The sequence below is a fragment of the Lygodium microphyllum genome, chromosome 11, assembly GCF_053477565.2.
Source record: "Lygodium microphyllum isolate KBCC chromosome 11, Lygodium_microphyllum_v1.1.10, whole genome shotgun sequence".
NCBI lineage: Eukaryota > Viridiplantae > Streptophyta > Polypodiopsida > Schizaeales > Lygodiaceae > Lygodium > Lygodium microphyllum.
In genome coordinates, this window is record NC_141145.1 from 73405877 (window position 1) to 73419595 (window position 13719).

General features: G+C 42.3%; 1 protein-coding gene across 3 annotated transcripts in view; it reads left to right on the plus strand.

Annotated features, from left to right (window-relative positions):
- Positions 1-13719, plus strand: part of LOC148028959 (clast3-like protein) — a 67870-nt gene that overhangs the window by 16635 nt on the left and 37516 nt on the right. For all 3 annotated transcript variants that reach the window (XM_087687730.1, XM_087687731.1, XM_087687729.1), the window contains exon 3: positions 1931-1989. In XM_087687730.1, coding sequence (XP_087543856.1) covers positions 1931-1989 — 59 coding nt within the window. The remainder of the gene's footprint in view (positions 1-1930; positions 1990-13719) is intronic.

A 13719-nucleotide genomic window follows, 5' to 3' on the forward strand; every position in this document is an offset into this window, starting at 1 on the left:
TCAGTGTGTAAATATGCCTTAATACAGGTGTTAGTGTGTGAACACACTTTACTTTAGGGTTAGGGTTTGGGGTACTCCCTAGGCCTATAAAATAAGGCCCTAACTTGTATTTCACATCATACTTATCATTATCAGTTTATTCTTTTAGTTTGTGTACTCTCTCTCTCTCTCTCTCTCTCTCTCTCTCTCTCTCTCTCCATGGAGTTCCATCCCCCTTGGACGTTGTGCATCCTTCACGCTCCACCCAATTGAAGTGATGAGATTTGTCCTAGAAGATCACTCAATATAAAACATCAAACATACCAAGTGTATGCACCTAAAGGTATCACTTCAATTCCTCTAGCTTTTCATGTCTTGTACCTTTCTAAGATAAGATGACTTCCCACCTTGAGTTACTAAGGTATGTATGGTTAGTTGCATCGGTGAGTTGCTCAGTCTTGAGCTCAATTTCGTTGTTGGACTCCCAAGCATTGGGATTTGGATTTAGTTCAGCAGATTTTGGGTGTCAGCCTACTTCCCTCCCCTCCTTCAATCTTCCTGTTGTGCATGTGCATGTCAGCCATGCGCTCAGAGCCTATCTAGCAAGTAGACAGCCATGGGTGTTAAAAGTGGCTCACAAAGACCAGCCTGGATTCCACTAGCATTCCAGCCCTTCCATCATTGTGAAGGGATCCGTGAGCAGGTCACTGCAATGGACTGGACAGCTGCGGTTGCCAACCAATTGTTGTCTATGTTTGCAGATTTGAAGCTCCTGATTGATGTGTTTCAGTTCTGCCCAGCCCAACATCCACCCAAGTGCTTCAGATTGTTCCTCACTCAGATCAGTCCCCGAATGGCTTTGTTTCCTATCAATCACACAATGGCTTCCATTTTCCAGACAACAGCTTTGCAAGGCAATATTACAGCACTGCAGCCATTCCAGTTCCAGTTTCAGTTCAGTCAGCAAATCAGCCCATGCAGCAGTATTTCAGTATTTCCATTGGATGCTTCCACACATCAGTCAGCAAATTAGCCTCTAGCAGTTCCAGTTCCAGTCTCAATTTTTAGCAGTATTGCAGTCATGGACAATTTGCAGCCTTAGTGGGGGAGAGATTAGTGTACCAGTCATGTGGCAACACCTCCTGGATCTCGTTTATTACATTTGTTCTTCACGACTTCTTTTAGAAGTCCATTGCATTAACTTTGGAAGGTTGGTTGCACTAGTATGTATCATGCTGACCTGATTTATGCTTACAAGTTGTTGGCTGACCTGATTCAGTTACCAGTTTATTTATGGCCAGTTGGGTCACTCAGTTACTTAGTCTTGAGCTCACTTTTCAGTCTCCAAACTGTAAGTCTTGTATTTCAGACCTTAGTGCGACAGATTTTGGGTGTAAACTATCCTTGGACTCTTTTGGTCTGCTTATTGGGTGCATGTGTCAGACCCATGCACTCACTCCAAGTTCTCAGCAAGATTGTAACCCCTGCTAGGTGGGCAATGGGCTAGGAGTTTTTTGATTTTTTTGGAGGGGGTAGGGGGGAGCAGGAAGGGAGATATGGACTCTCTGAGTATCAAACATTTTAGGCCTGGATGTCAATAGCAGGAATTATTTTTCACCATGAAACGTTTCTCCCTGGAATGTGGCATTTCTCCCCCAAAATGTTGCATCCTTGGATTGATGCACATGGAAACGGCAACGTAAACAGCACTTGGAAGTGCTTTAGGCATTTTATGTTTTATGCTTGCTGTGGTGTGTTCCATGATGGTGATTCACCCTGCTTGGAGGTCACATTTAGTTCGATTAGACTTGAATGAAATGAATAGAGAAAGGGTATGGTTATAAAGAATGGTTAGATGAGGTGCTTTTTATGTCATTGTGCAAGCTATTTTGAACTTTTGTATGTTAAGAAACTATGCCCAAGTGGAACTTGACATGACTTTCCTTTGTAGTGTATGAAGAAGACAAGCTTAATTTGAAGATAGTCCAACAACGAGCTCCAATCATAAAGGTTTCTTCTTCTTGGTTCTTGGCATTTGAACATCAACTTTTCAAAAATTTTAGTTATTTCTGTCCTAATGATTCCAGCAATTTCGCAATACCCACTTGCCAAGATAAAAACAGCACATCAAGTTTATGTGATCTCCGTTAACACTAATGGGCTGGCAAATGAGAAGCTAGTTTTTTTGCACTTCAGTTTGTCAGCAATTTTTGCTTTTTAATACATTTTTGTTGGGAAATCAATGTATAGGAGTCTTTGTAGGCATGGGAATTTGGTCCAAATGGCTTTATCTTAGCACTAAATAGAGTGGTCTTGTGTGTGAACCAACCACTAATGTAATCTCCTTTGTCAGTGGGAACCACCCTTATGGGACATTGTAAAAGTGGATGCCTTCAATTGTGACACTTTTTAGGGCACTTGACATTAGTCTTTGTGATGTGGTATGCGTGGTGGCAACACATGCACACGCTGTGTAAACACCCTGTAAAGGAAGTCTCACTTGTGTATAAGGAGCTATGTATATTTGATTTAATGTCATCTTATCAAGATGTAGTCTATTGTACACCCCACTTTCATTAGATAAGTTGTGTTATGCTTAATGTTATTTTCATTTTGTAATCCCTTTGCCCAATCCCCATCATTGCCTACAATTGGTATTACAGCTGAATGCTCTTGATCTGACTCTTGACTGACTCTCAATCAAGCTGTGCTTTCTTATTGCTTGCTGAATTTAAGTTGGTTGTTTTCACCTACCAATTTACCAATGTTTTGAATTGTGTCCATTTGCAATCTTATATGGTATCTAAGAGAGAAAAACATATCAATTTTGGTCTATTGAGTGGAAGTCAAGATGAAGGGAGAGGGAGAAAGAGGCCATCAACGTCTGATTTGTAGCAGTTGTCTAGAAGCAGCAGGAGGAGAAGAAAATCACCACCAGAAAGATGCTGTAGAACTCTGGGCAGCTCTGCAATGAGATCCGGAGGAGAAGCTCCAACCCAAGTGTCGTAAGCTCTGCAATGAGACCCAGAGGAGGAGCTCCAACCCAAGTGGTGTAACCTCCGCATGGCATTGGATGTCTGGTCATGCTTCAGGCCTTCATAGTAATGCTACTAAATCATCTTTCATCAGTTGCATTGATCAGATTTACAGGCAGTGGGATGGCAGGGTGAAGTGGCTCCACACAGTAATATTACATGGCATCTTGGTTACCATTTGGGTGTTGATGTTTAGCCTGAACAATTGCTGCAATGGATCTCTCAAAAGCTGGAAGCTAAGTTTCTTTATTGGTAATCTCAGGCTTGGCGGTTTCATGTGTGCCTCAAAGTGGTGTAGACTATTATCTACCCATGCTTACCTATTATTTGCCTCTTTTGCCTTGGGCCACTACTAGTTTTAATGATCTTAGCTGGTGTATCCGTTCCATGCTATGGAAAAAGGATTCAGTGCCTGTAGGTATTTCTTGGATTTCCTAGAGCCATGTCTGTACTCCAAAAAGCATGGGTGGTGGGGCTGTTTTGGATGTTGAGACTCACATGATTGCTCTCTGTTTGTCAGTATGTCAAGCCATTTGTGTTGGTCATCAGCCTTGGGTCTCTATTATTTGCTGTTTTCTTGAAGATCAGGGAGTTGTGCATGGCAATACTATAATTAAAGGTTTGTGTGGCACATATTCAACATTGACTCCAGTCTCCCACCTTTTGATTCTTTCTTCTATTCTCTTGACCCATTTGGTATGCTCATTTGCGACTCATCCGGTTCTTTCCATGTTATCTTCCATGGCAGCTTCTACTCAGTTGGTTGGATTGTCCCTTCCTTTTGGACAGCACTTCATTACTCAATCTTTGGCTGATGACAGCTTTATGATTCTGCGTGCCGACAAAGACAATCTTCGCAAAGCATTAGATGTTTGGACGCTCTTTGGTCATGCTTCTGGTCTTCATATCAATGCTTTCAAATCGGCCATTCTCAGTTGCACGGAGTCCGATTTACAGTCGTTGGGCTGGCAGGGTTAGGTTGTTCCTCGTGGTTCCATTGTCAGGCATCTTGGGTACCCTTTGGGTGTTGATGTTCGGCCAAAACAACTTCTCGACTGGATTTCACAGAAACTGGCAGCTAAGTTTCTGTATTGGAGGTCGCAGGCTTGGCCCTTCCATGTTCGTCTCAAGGTGGCTCAGACCATTATGTTGCCGATGCTCACATATTTCTTGCCATTGCTGCCTTGGACTACTACTACTTTGAATGCGCTCACTCGGCACATTCGTTTCATGTTATGGAAGAAGGATTCCTTGCAGCGAGGCATTTCATGGATTTCTTGGTAGCATACATGTATCCCCAAACGCATGGGTGGTGGGGCTATTTTGGATGCTGAAACTCATATGCTGGCACTTCGTTGGCCTGGGTCCTTATAGCTCGTTATTTTCTTGAGGATCACGGGCTTCGGCATGGTAATACACAAATTCGGAGCTCTTGGTGGCATGTTCTTAATGCAGACTCGCGGTTTTCTACTCCATCCTCATCCTTGCTTGTTCATTTGGTCTGCTCCTGGAAATTGGTTCTCCAGAAGGCGCATTGGCATCCAGCGGAGGACCGCTTACATGCTAACTCTTTTCAATTGGAATTGTTGGCAGTTTCGCGACTACTTTCTTGGGAAGGCAAACATGAGATCAGACCAAAATTTAACCGGATGGCACGTTTGGGCTTGACTTTAGTTGTTGCAGATGCCACCCTTGCCAGTCGCAACGTCTTCATATCCTTTCGAACAGCTAGGAGGCTTTTCAAAATCCCTCGTGGATATCGTGATTTATGGGAATAGCTTTTATCAGTGCTCCAGAGTAGGCAACCCTTTCCTGCCCTTGCTTTGGATTGTCCTTGGCAGGACTGGGACCTTGCGGGTCAGTTGAATTTGGGAAAGGCCTAAGCTAACCAGGTCTATCATCTTCTGATTAAAGATCATCAATGGCTGGTTACTAAAGCTAATACTGTATGGGATTACGGAAATCTCAGTCATGGTGGAAGACAACTGTGATGGAGGGCTGGTTGAACAAGACACCTTTCAAATGCAAGGTCTTTCTTTGGAGGGTGATGATTGGTGGCCTTCCGCTTGCTTCAGCCCTTTCCAAGCGTCGAATCTCTAACGGCCATTGCTTCTTTTGCACCACTATTGCTGAATTGGCCCGTCATTGATTTATTTCGTGCCCTCTCGCTAAGAATATCTGGTCGCTCTTGTCAGCGGTTTGGCGCGCAGTGGTTGGCTTCTCGCTAAGCCCTTTGGATTGGGTTTTTGTACGACCAAAATACCCCGCACCGGCACAACCGCATATGAAGATCTTGTTTCATTTTCTTAGATACTGGGGATGCTAGTACAATTGGACCACTCGGAATGCCTTTCTTTTTTATTTAGCCTCTAATGTCCCGGCACATATTGTGAGGCTTAAAGGTCTCTTGCATTGGCAGATAGATCCCATTTGGCACTCGGGCTTACTCTCTCGGGAGGACTTACTTCCCTGGCATATGGCAATTTCCTCCGCGGCTTTGTCATGACTTTTGTAACTCTTTTGTAGTTTAGTACTGGAGCCTTTACACATGATGGCTTAGTGTCATCATGTATCTTGTAATCAAGTGAACTTGTACTTTTTTTTGTAATTAATACAATTACCTTTTACGAAAAAAAAGAAGAGAGAGAGATGGCTAATATGCAGGCATCAAGTGGTATTGATGTGGCTTTTTTTGAACATCATATTGGGCATGGGGATGAGAAAGAAACGGTTGAGTCGGATGGTGACTCTTTGGCTGAGGATTCTGTTAGTTGATGGAAGGGGATGAGATGGAAAATGTAGTGATGGGTTAGGTACGAAGATCGAGAGAAAAGTAGATACGCGCAGCGAGAGACAGAGAGAGTGAGATTGTGCAGAGCAGAGAGTGAGCATTAGGTACAATGATGAGTGTGTACCTTTAGGTTTTTAGATAGATATATATGTGTAAGTACAAATGCTAAGGGTGTATTCACACCTGAGCACATTAAAAAGATACGAGGGTCTTTATTCCCAATAACCTCCCACCTAGAGGCAATGTGCTTGAAGAGGAGAAAAGAATCAGCTAAGTCTAGGTATGTACAAAGCTAAAATACATATATCTATCCAACTCCCATCATCTGTCGTGGCAATGAGCAAACCATTCTGTTGGAAGACCCTTTGTGAGAAGGTCTGTAGGATTATCATCTGTATGCACTTTGACAAGCTCAATGCTCTTGCTGTCAAGTACATCTCTAATGAAGTGGTACTTCACCTGTATGTGCTTTGTCTTTGCATGAAAGATAGAATTCCATGCTAGCATGATAGCACTCTGACTATCATAATGAGAACAGGTAACTCTGAGATGTGTGTTTTCTACCCCTTAGGCAACTGCACCAAGTCCCAAGTGCCATTTTTCTCAAGAGAGACAACATGTCTTTATCCAATTTCTTGCTCTCCTGTATGTCCATTGCTTCCTTGAAGCAAGATTGTTCACCAGAGTCTATCAACATGACATAATTAGCCACATTGTTTGCACCAAGAACAAATCTATCATGTTGTCTCGTAGCCCTAGGCGATCTCCTAACCCAATGGTCATTGCTTGCTGGCTGTTCGTGCAAATTTCCATTTTCAGCTTGCTGTCCTGGCATTTCAGCCTGCAAATCAGTATTGACAGCTTGCTGTCCTGGCTGTTCTTGCACATGTAGTGGCTCATTATCATTGGCAATAGCTAGCTGATTATTTCCAGCATCATTTTCTGCATTTGCAGGTTTATTTATAGCAGGTATTTGCTGTTGTACAGTGGGCACATTTTGCTGTCCAAAAGGTATTTCTTCTCGAAATATAACCCACGGACCTCCTCAGTCTTTTCGGGTTGTTTGTGAATGCGATCTTCCCAAAAGATAACGTCATTGCTGCGTACTAGTTTCCTTTTCTCGAGATCCACAATTTATACCCCATTTCACCCTCGTCACCATGTCCTAGGAAAATGCATTTACAAGAATTTAGCTCAAATTTGCTACGTTTTTCTTTACGAATGTGCACAAAAGCCTCGCAGCCAAACACTTTCAGGTGAGCATAGGAAGGTGGCTTGCCCGACTACGCTTCATGGGGAACACCCCCCCTCTCCCCTCCACAAAGACTTGTTTGGTGACCGATTAATTAAGTGAACGGCTATCATAACCATGGGGTAATGCAGCATGAGACAGCATCGTATAGATCTTATCTTGTATGGTCCGATTCATATGCTCTGCAACTTCATTTTGGGGTGGATTGTGAGGGGCAGTGAGCTCCCTCTTTATCCCTTTGTTGTCACAAAATGCCTGAAAGGCCTTGGACACATATTCCCCACCATTGTTAGAGCAAAGACACTTAAGTGTCTTGTGTGTTTGATTTTCAACCAATGCCAAGAAATTTTTAAACTTGTCAAGCGCTTTATCCTTGCTACGAATAGGGTAAAGCCATACCTTGCATGTAGCATCATCGACAAATGTGACAAAATATTGCTTTACCCTAAATTCCTGGCATTTGACATATATCAAAATGTACTAACTCTAGAGGAGAATATTTCAAAGAAAGAGAATTTTTATGAGATATCTGTGCATGTTTGCCATAAATACAATGATCACAGTGCTCAAAATCAGCATAATGAAGACAAGGCAAGTAACCCAAACGAGAAAGCACTTTCATTCGTGTTTGACTCATGTGTCCCAATTGGCCATGCCACAAAGAAACGCTTGGTTGCTTGGTCACGGCAACAACATGGTCACGCACACTAGATACATGAAGTGGATACAAAGTATCACTCTTGCATCCTCTGGCAATAACCCTAGATCCCTTACAGATCTTTCATTTTCCATCACCCAAGGTGGTATGAAAACCATCATCATCTAGGTACCCTGTGCTAATCAAGCTCTTCTTGAGCTGAGGTACATGCCGTACATGCTGAAGCGTAAAGACAACCATGCTGAAATTGTAGTTGCACATTGCCAATACCTGAAATGTCACATGCATAGTTGTCCCCAAGATGGACAACACCATGTCGACCCCTTGTATAGGCGGAGAACCACTCATGATGAGGGGTGACACGAAAGTTAGCACCTGAATCGAGAATCCTGGTATCCATGTCATCATCCATATCTGCAAGTAAAGCATGTGCACCAAAGTGTGAAGAGACAAAGAGTACATCACTCCCACTGTCACTGTCATGAGTGACTACATTCACCTCTTCAATTTTTACACTGCTCTTCTTAGGCTGACTGTTCTTCTCTTCCTTGCTATCATATGTCTTCTTGTCTTTTTCTTTCTCTTTCTTCCATTTGTAGCAATCACGTTTAAAGTGATCATTCTTGCCACAATGATGACATTTAACATCTTTGCCACGTGATTTACTGTGTCCCTTGCTATCATATTTGCCCTTTTGTTGTGATCTGCCCCTAGTATGCAAAGCACTGGAAGACTTACTGGATGCATTGTTCTGCCGAATCATCTCTTCCATAAGTAGAGCACTCTCTACATTGGCATACAAAAGGATCACATTAGAATTGCTCATAGTCATCCTGAATGTATCCCAACTCTTTGGTAGAGTGCAAAGCAAGAAAGTAGCCTTAAATTCCTCATCAATCATGAACTTCAAGGCAACCAGTTGCTGAAAATGGAGTTAAACTCACTCAAGTGAGTAGACATTGCTGTATCCTCTTTCATACGCAAATCCATAAGCTTTTTCAGCCAATACACTTTGCTTGCATCACTGTTTTGTGCATATAGTTCTTCCAGTCTAGTCCATATAGCATATGCAGAATCCAAACCTTCAATGTTGAACAGCAAGGCATCAGAAATGGATAGCTCTATGGTTCAGTGCGCAAGCTCATTTAACTCATCCCAATCGTCCTATTCCATGTTTGCAGGCTTTGCCCCTTTGGTTTTAATCGGCTTTGCTTGCTTCTTTTGCAACAGGATATTGTAGCACTGCTTTTGCCAAATTGCAGAGTTATGTGCGCCTTCAAGCTTCTTTATGTGCATCAGATTACTGTTGTCATTGCTACTAGCCATGATTTTTAGCCCAAATGTGATCCAAAACTGTCACTCAAGTGACCAAGGTACAAACAAGTACCAATCAGCAATAAATGACCATGCAGAAGCACAGGTTTCAGATTTATAATTAAATTTTCAGAAGCACCAAACCATGTGCTACAACATTCCACAACTGATTACAGCTATTCCAAGGGCATATGCATCACATTACATGAGAAATCCCAGATTTTAGCTGCAATTTCTGTTGTACAGCTATTCCACGGGCATGAAATTTGACACGAACGGCCAAAAGCCCCAAAAAGTTTGTGCTCAATGCATCAAACACACATCCGCATTTTCTCTGTCATGCATAGAACAGGTCAATTTGCCAAAATAGAGCAATTTCAGCAAAACCCCCAAATTTTACCAAGTGTTGATGTCCAAATTGTGTGGAATTCAACGTGCATGTACATAAAATGACCAAATGCTGCATAGATTTTGCCCAAACTGCAAAAGCCCCAAATTGCACGGGGTCCAATCTACATCAATGTCGAGAAATTGGGTAAATTTCAGCCCAATTTGGGCATGTACACGAAAAGTCCCAAATGTCGGGGACAAAATGTCACAAAATTCCTGCAATTTTGAGACAAATGACATTGCTCTGCATCACAATCCCCAAATCTGAGAAAAGCCCCAAATTTTCAGGCCAAGATTGCACAGATTTCAGTGAAATTGACTCATCCAAGAAAAAATGTCACTTGCATTTGAGAATCCCAAAAAATTTCCGAGGCTTGCAGACATTCAGGTCGAGAGAACACTGCAGTATGTGTCGGGCACAAATTTGGGAAAACCCCCAAATTTTAAGAGAAAAATTTGCATAGATTCGGGCTCTATGCTTGCTCACGTGAACACCTGGAAGAAGTGAAGTAAATCTTAGATTGGTGCTCGATTGACCTTCTGTTGCCTCGAGCTGTTTGCGAGCTGCCTTTGATCTCGGGAAGTATGCACTTTGCGCTCTGATACCAGTTTGTGGCATGAAGATCGAGACAGTCAGTAGATACGCGCAGTGAGAGATAGAGAGAGTGAGATTGAGTAGAGTAGAGAGTGAGCATGTTTTTAGGTACAATGACGAGTGAGTACCTTTAGGCTTTTAGATAGATATATATGTGTAAGTGCAAGTGCTAAGGGTGTGTTCACACCCGAGCACATTAAAAAGGCACAAAAGCCTTTATTCCCAAAACAGAGAAATGCCGTAAGATGATGGTTGATGAACCGGTTTTGTGTGTTCCGGATTTGCCTCAACAGGATGTTCGTGTTTCTTGCTCATAGGCTGATGAGTCTTTCCAGTTCATGCTTGCCACTGCCGATAATCTTATGTTTGATTATGTTCATGCTAATGAGGGTAAAATGAGCTCTTTACCAAAAGGGGATCATGTGGTTGTTGTCATGGGAACTGACCTTGCTCGGATTTGCACTTGGCTGCACTCCATGCTTGTGAGTGATGATGCGTATCATGACGATGTTCTTGGGCAAGTGCATGCTCCACTCGTGGAAGAGATTTATGATGGACCGAAGGGGTTTTTAAAGATCCTTTTTCGTACTTCGGATGTGCTGCTCGCATTATGCAATATATTCCTTTGTTTTTGGATGGTTAGCTAGTCCATATGGTCCCGTGGAGGCCTACGGTAGAGTTTCAGGAGGTTCTTAGGTAGGCATGCCCAATTTGGGTGGAGGTAGTTAATTTTCCTACACATCTTTGGAGACTTCTTCCTTTGGTTTTGAGATCCCTTGGCAAGATGTTGGTGGAGTCCCATTTTGCCTCTCGTAATAGGAACATGACTTGTATGCTTTGGGACACTAGAAACCTCAGCCTACTAAAATTTGTTTGAGGTCCTTGGGTTGCAGATGTTGGTTTTTGAGCTCAAATGGGGGACATTTGCTGGACACTGCTTTCGATGTGGCCAATTGGGCCATTTTACTTTTGAATGTGATAGTAGCCTTGAGGTTCCATATAGCATTCTTTAGACCCGATATGCAAGAGCGCGATCCCTAGCCTTTGACTCAGCAGTAAGATGTTGGTCATCCTGTGCCTCTTGGCCTGCATGGATAGGATAATGGAAATAAGGATGTTTCCCAGGCTAGTATTGAGCGTGAGTTGCGTTTAGTTGGTTGGGATCTGCCTTCTCAGGATGATTTTTGGGTCACTGTGGTTAGACGCAATGCTCGATAGGAATCTTGTTCTCACCCATCTTGTTCGACTTTTCAACATAGAGGTAGGGGTTTTTACATGAAACCTTAATCTTTGTGTGTACGTGCAATTGGTGTGGTAGATAAAAGTACTTCTGATTCTACTTTGCACTTTGATGCTCGTAGGAGGCTTTTACCCCCTTGGGATGTTTTCCGTTCTTCGTAACACCAATTCTCTTCTGGTGCTTCGATTGCTAGTTTGTAGAGAGTGGATCTTATGGATGTGATTCGTAGTGAGATGGAGAGATTTCAAGCTGCTAAAGCTACGGATGCTAAAGGAAAAGCGGTGATTCAGTAGTTCTCTCTTTTTGTTTATCATGAGATTTTTTTAATGGAATGTAAAGGCATTTCTTCTAGCAGTAAGCAGTATCGGTTGTGGAGAATTATTTTTGCTGGTAATTGGGATATTTATTGTGCCATGGAGCACAAACAACATGCTTTGGCAAGTTCTTCTTATGTATATAAGGATTATATAGTGGTTTTTAGTGGACAGGGTCCACGTAAATTTGAAGTTATATTGGTTGTTCGATCTTCCTTGCAATTGTCCTTGGTTTCTTCAGATGCTCACGGCAGATTTTTGATGCTAAAAATAATATACGAGGGTGAGGTTTGTGGTTGGTGGGCGTGTATGCTCCTTCTATTGCTCGAGAATGTTGTGAGCTTTGGGATGACTTGCTCTACCTTTCCATGGCTCCTCAAGGTTCTGTTAAGGGTGATTTTAATGCATGCGTATTTGCAGATTAGGTGACTTCATCTCACTTGGTCATGGATGGTCTTGAGCGTCAGGCTTGGGATGCACTGGGAGTTGTGTCTTTGAAACAAGACATGTGGTCTTGGATGCATCCTTCGCAGTTTGGATATACTTATCGCTCTCTTCAGCATCCAGATACTTGGGCTAGACTTGATAGAATATACATTTGTTAGAGCAGTTCTTTCCTTCGTGTAGTGATTGGTATGTGGGCGGAGTGATAGCATGTCTTATCAGATCACTATCCCTTGGTTTTGGAATTGACTCATAGACTGGTTCATGCCTTTAAGCCTCTACTTGCTTGTTTGCCTTTGCATTTCAATCAAAGTTTTTGCTTCAAAATTAGTTTTTGGAGTGTATCCAATAATCAATTTCTTCTTTTGACTTGAGGGTTTTATTTGGGGGTATGGAAGCATGGGCTGTTTTTAGGGATAATGCATGTGCGTTGTTCCGATAGTATGATATTCAGCATGCTTTTTCTTTTCGAGCAGAATTGTAGCATTCACAAACTTTGTTGGCTCACTTGTTGTCTTTGTATCAGTCAAGGGATATTGCTGATGACTTGGTTACATGCATTGAATGGTTGAAATGTAGAGTTCAATCTCTTCAAGAGGAGGAATATGCTAAGTACAAATTGCTGGCTTGAGCGGAAGCTTTGCATGGTAATAATTGTCAATCTCATAAGTTCTTTGCTTGTTTATGCTAGAAATATGCTTGGGAAAATATTGTGCGTTTGTTGGATGAGCAAGATGATATGGTTATTGAACCTGTCTCCATCATTCAAATGTGCATCAATTGTTATAAATCTTTGTTGGGTCTACAAGAGATTCTTTCTGATGCTGTTCTCTTTGCTCGTCGATACATTTGTGACTTGGTTAGTAATTAGGCTAAGCCTGAATGGGTTGATTTGATAGAGGCTGATATCTTAGAGGCTGAAGTGAAGGATGTGCTGTCCCATTTACCACGTAGGAAAAGCCTTGCTTGGGACGGGCTTCCTAACGAGATGTTTTCAGCCCATGTGTTCAGCTTAAGGACCCATTAACTCGCCTGTGTTGGCAAGTCTAGAATTTTGGTTTGATGCCTTCAGATTGGAAGATTGCAATGATTTGGTTGTTGTCCAAGGTTTCTTCTATGACTTTCGTGAAACAATGGAGAGCCATTTCTATTATGAGTTCTTTGTATAAAATCTTTTCTAAAACCATTGCCAATAGATTACAGAAATTCCTGCACTTGGTACATGCACGTCAATATGGTTTCATTAAGAGACGGAATATCATGCATAACATTTTGAATGTTCAACTGGGGATTGATTATGCTGAAGCCTCTGGCTAGCATGTTGTTATGCTTCATCTTGATCTTGAAAAGACATTTGATCATGTCAGCTAGTCTTTCTTGCGGCAGTTGATGTTGGGCTTTGATCCTTGCATGACTTCTCTTGTTGGTACCATTAGTCAGGGTGCTGTGGCATGTATTGTACTCGATAGGGGGATCACTGATGAAATTGCCTTGTCTTGTTCTGTACGGCAAGGCTGCCCTCTCAGTCCTTTGCTATTTGCCTTAGTCACTCACCCAATGCTCTCTTTGTTGGATAAGTTGGTTTGATCAAGGCGAGATTGTTGGTTTGTCTCTTTTGAGTGGTGCCCAATTTTTGAGTCAATCTTTGGCTAATGATTCCTTTATGTTTCTCAAGGCTAATTGGACTAATGTGAATCGGGCAATGGT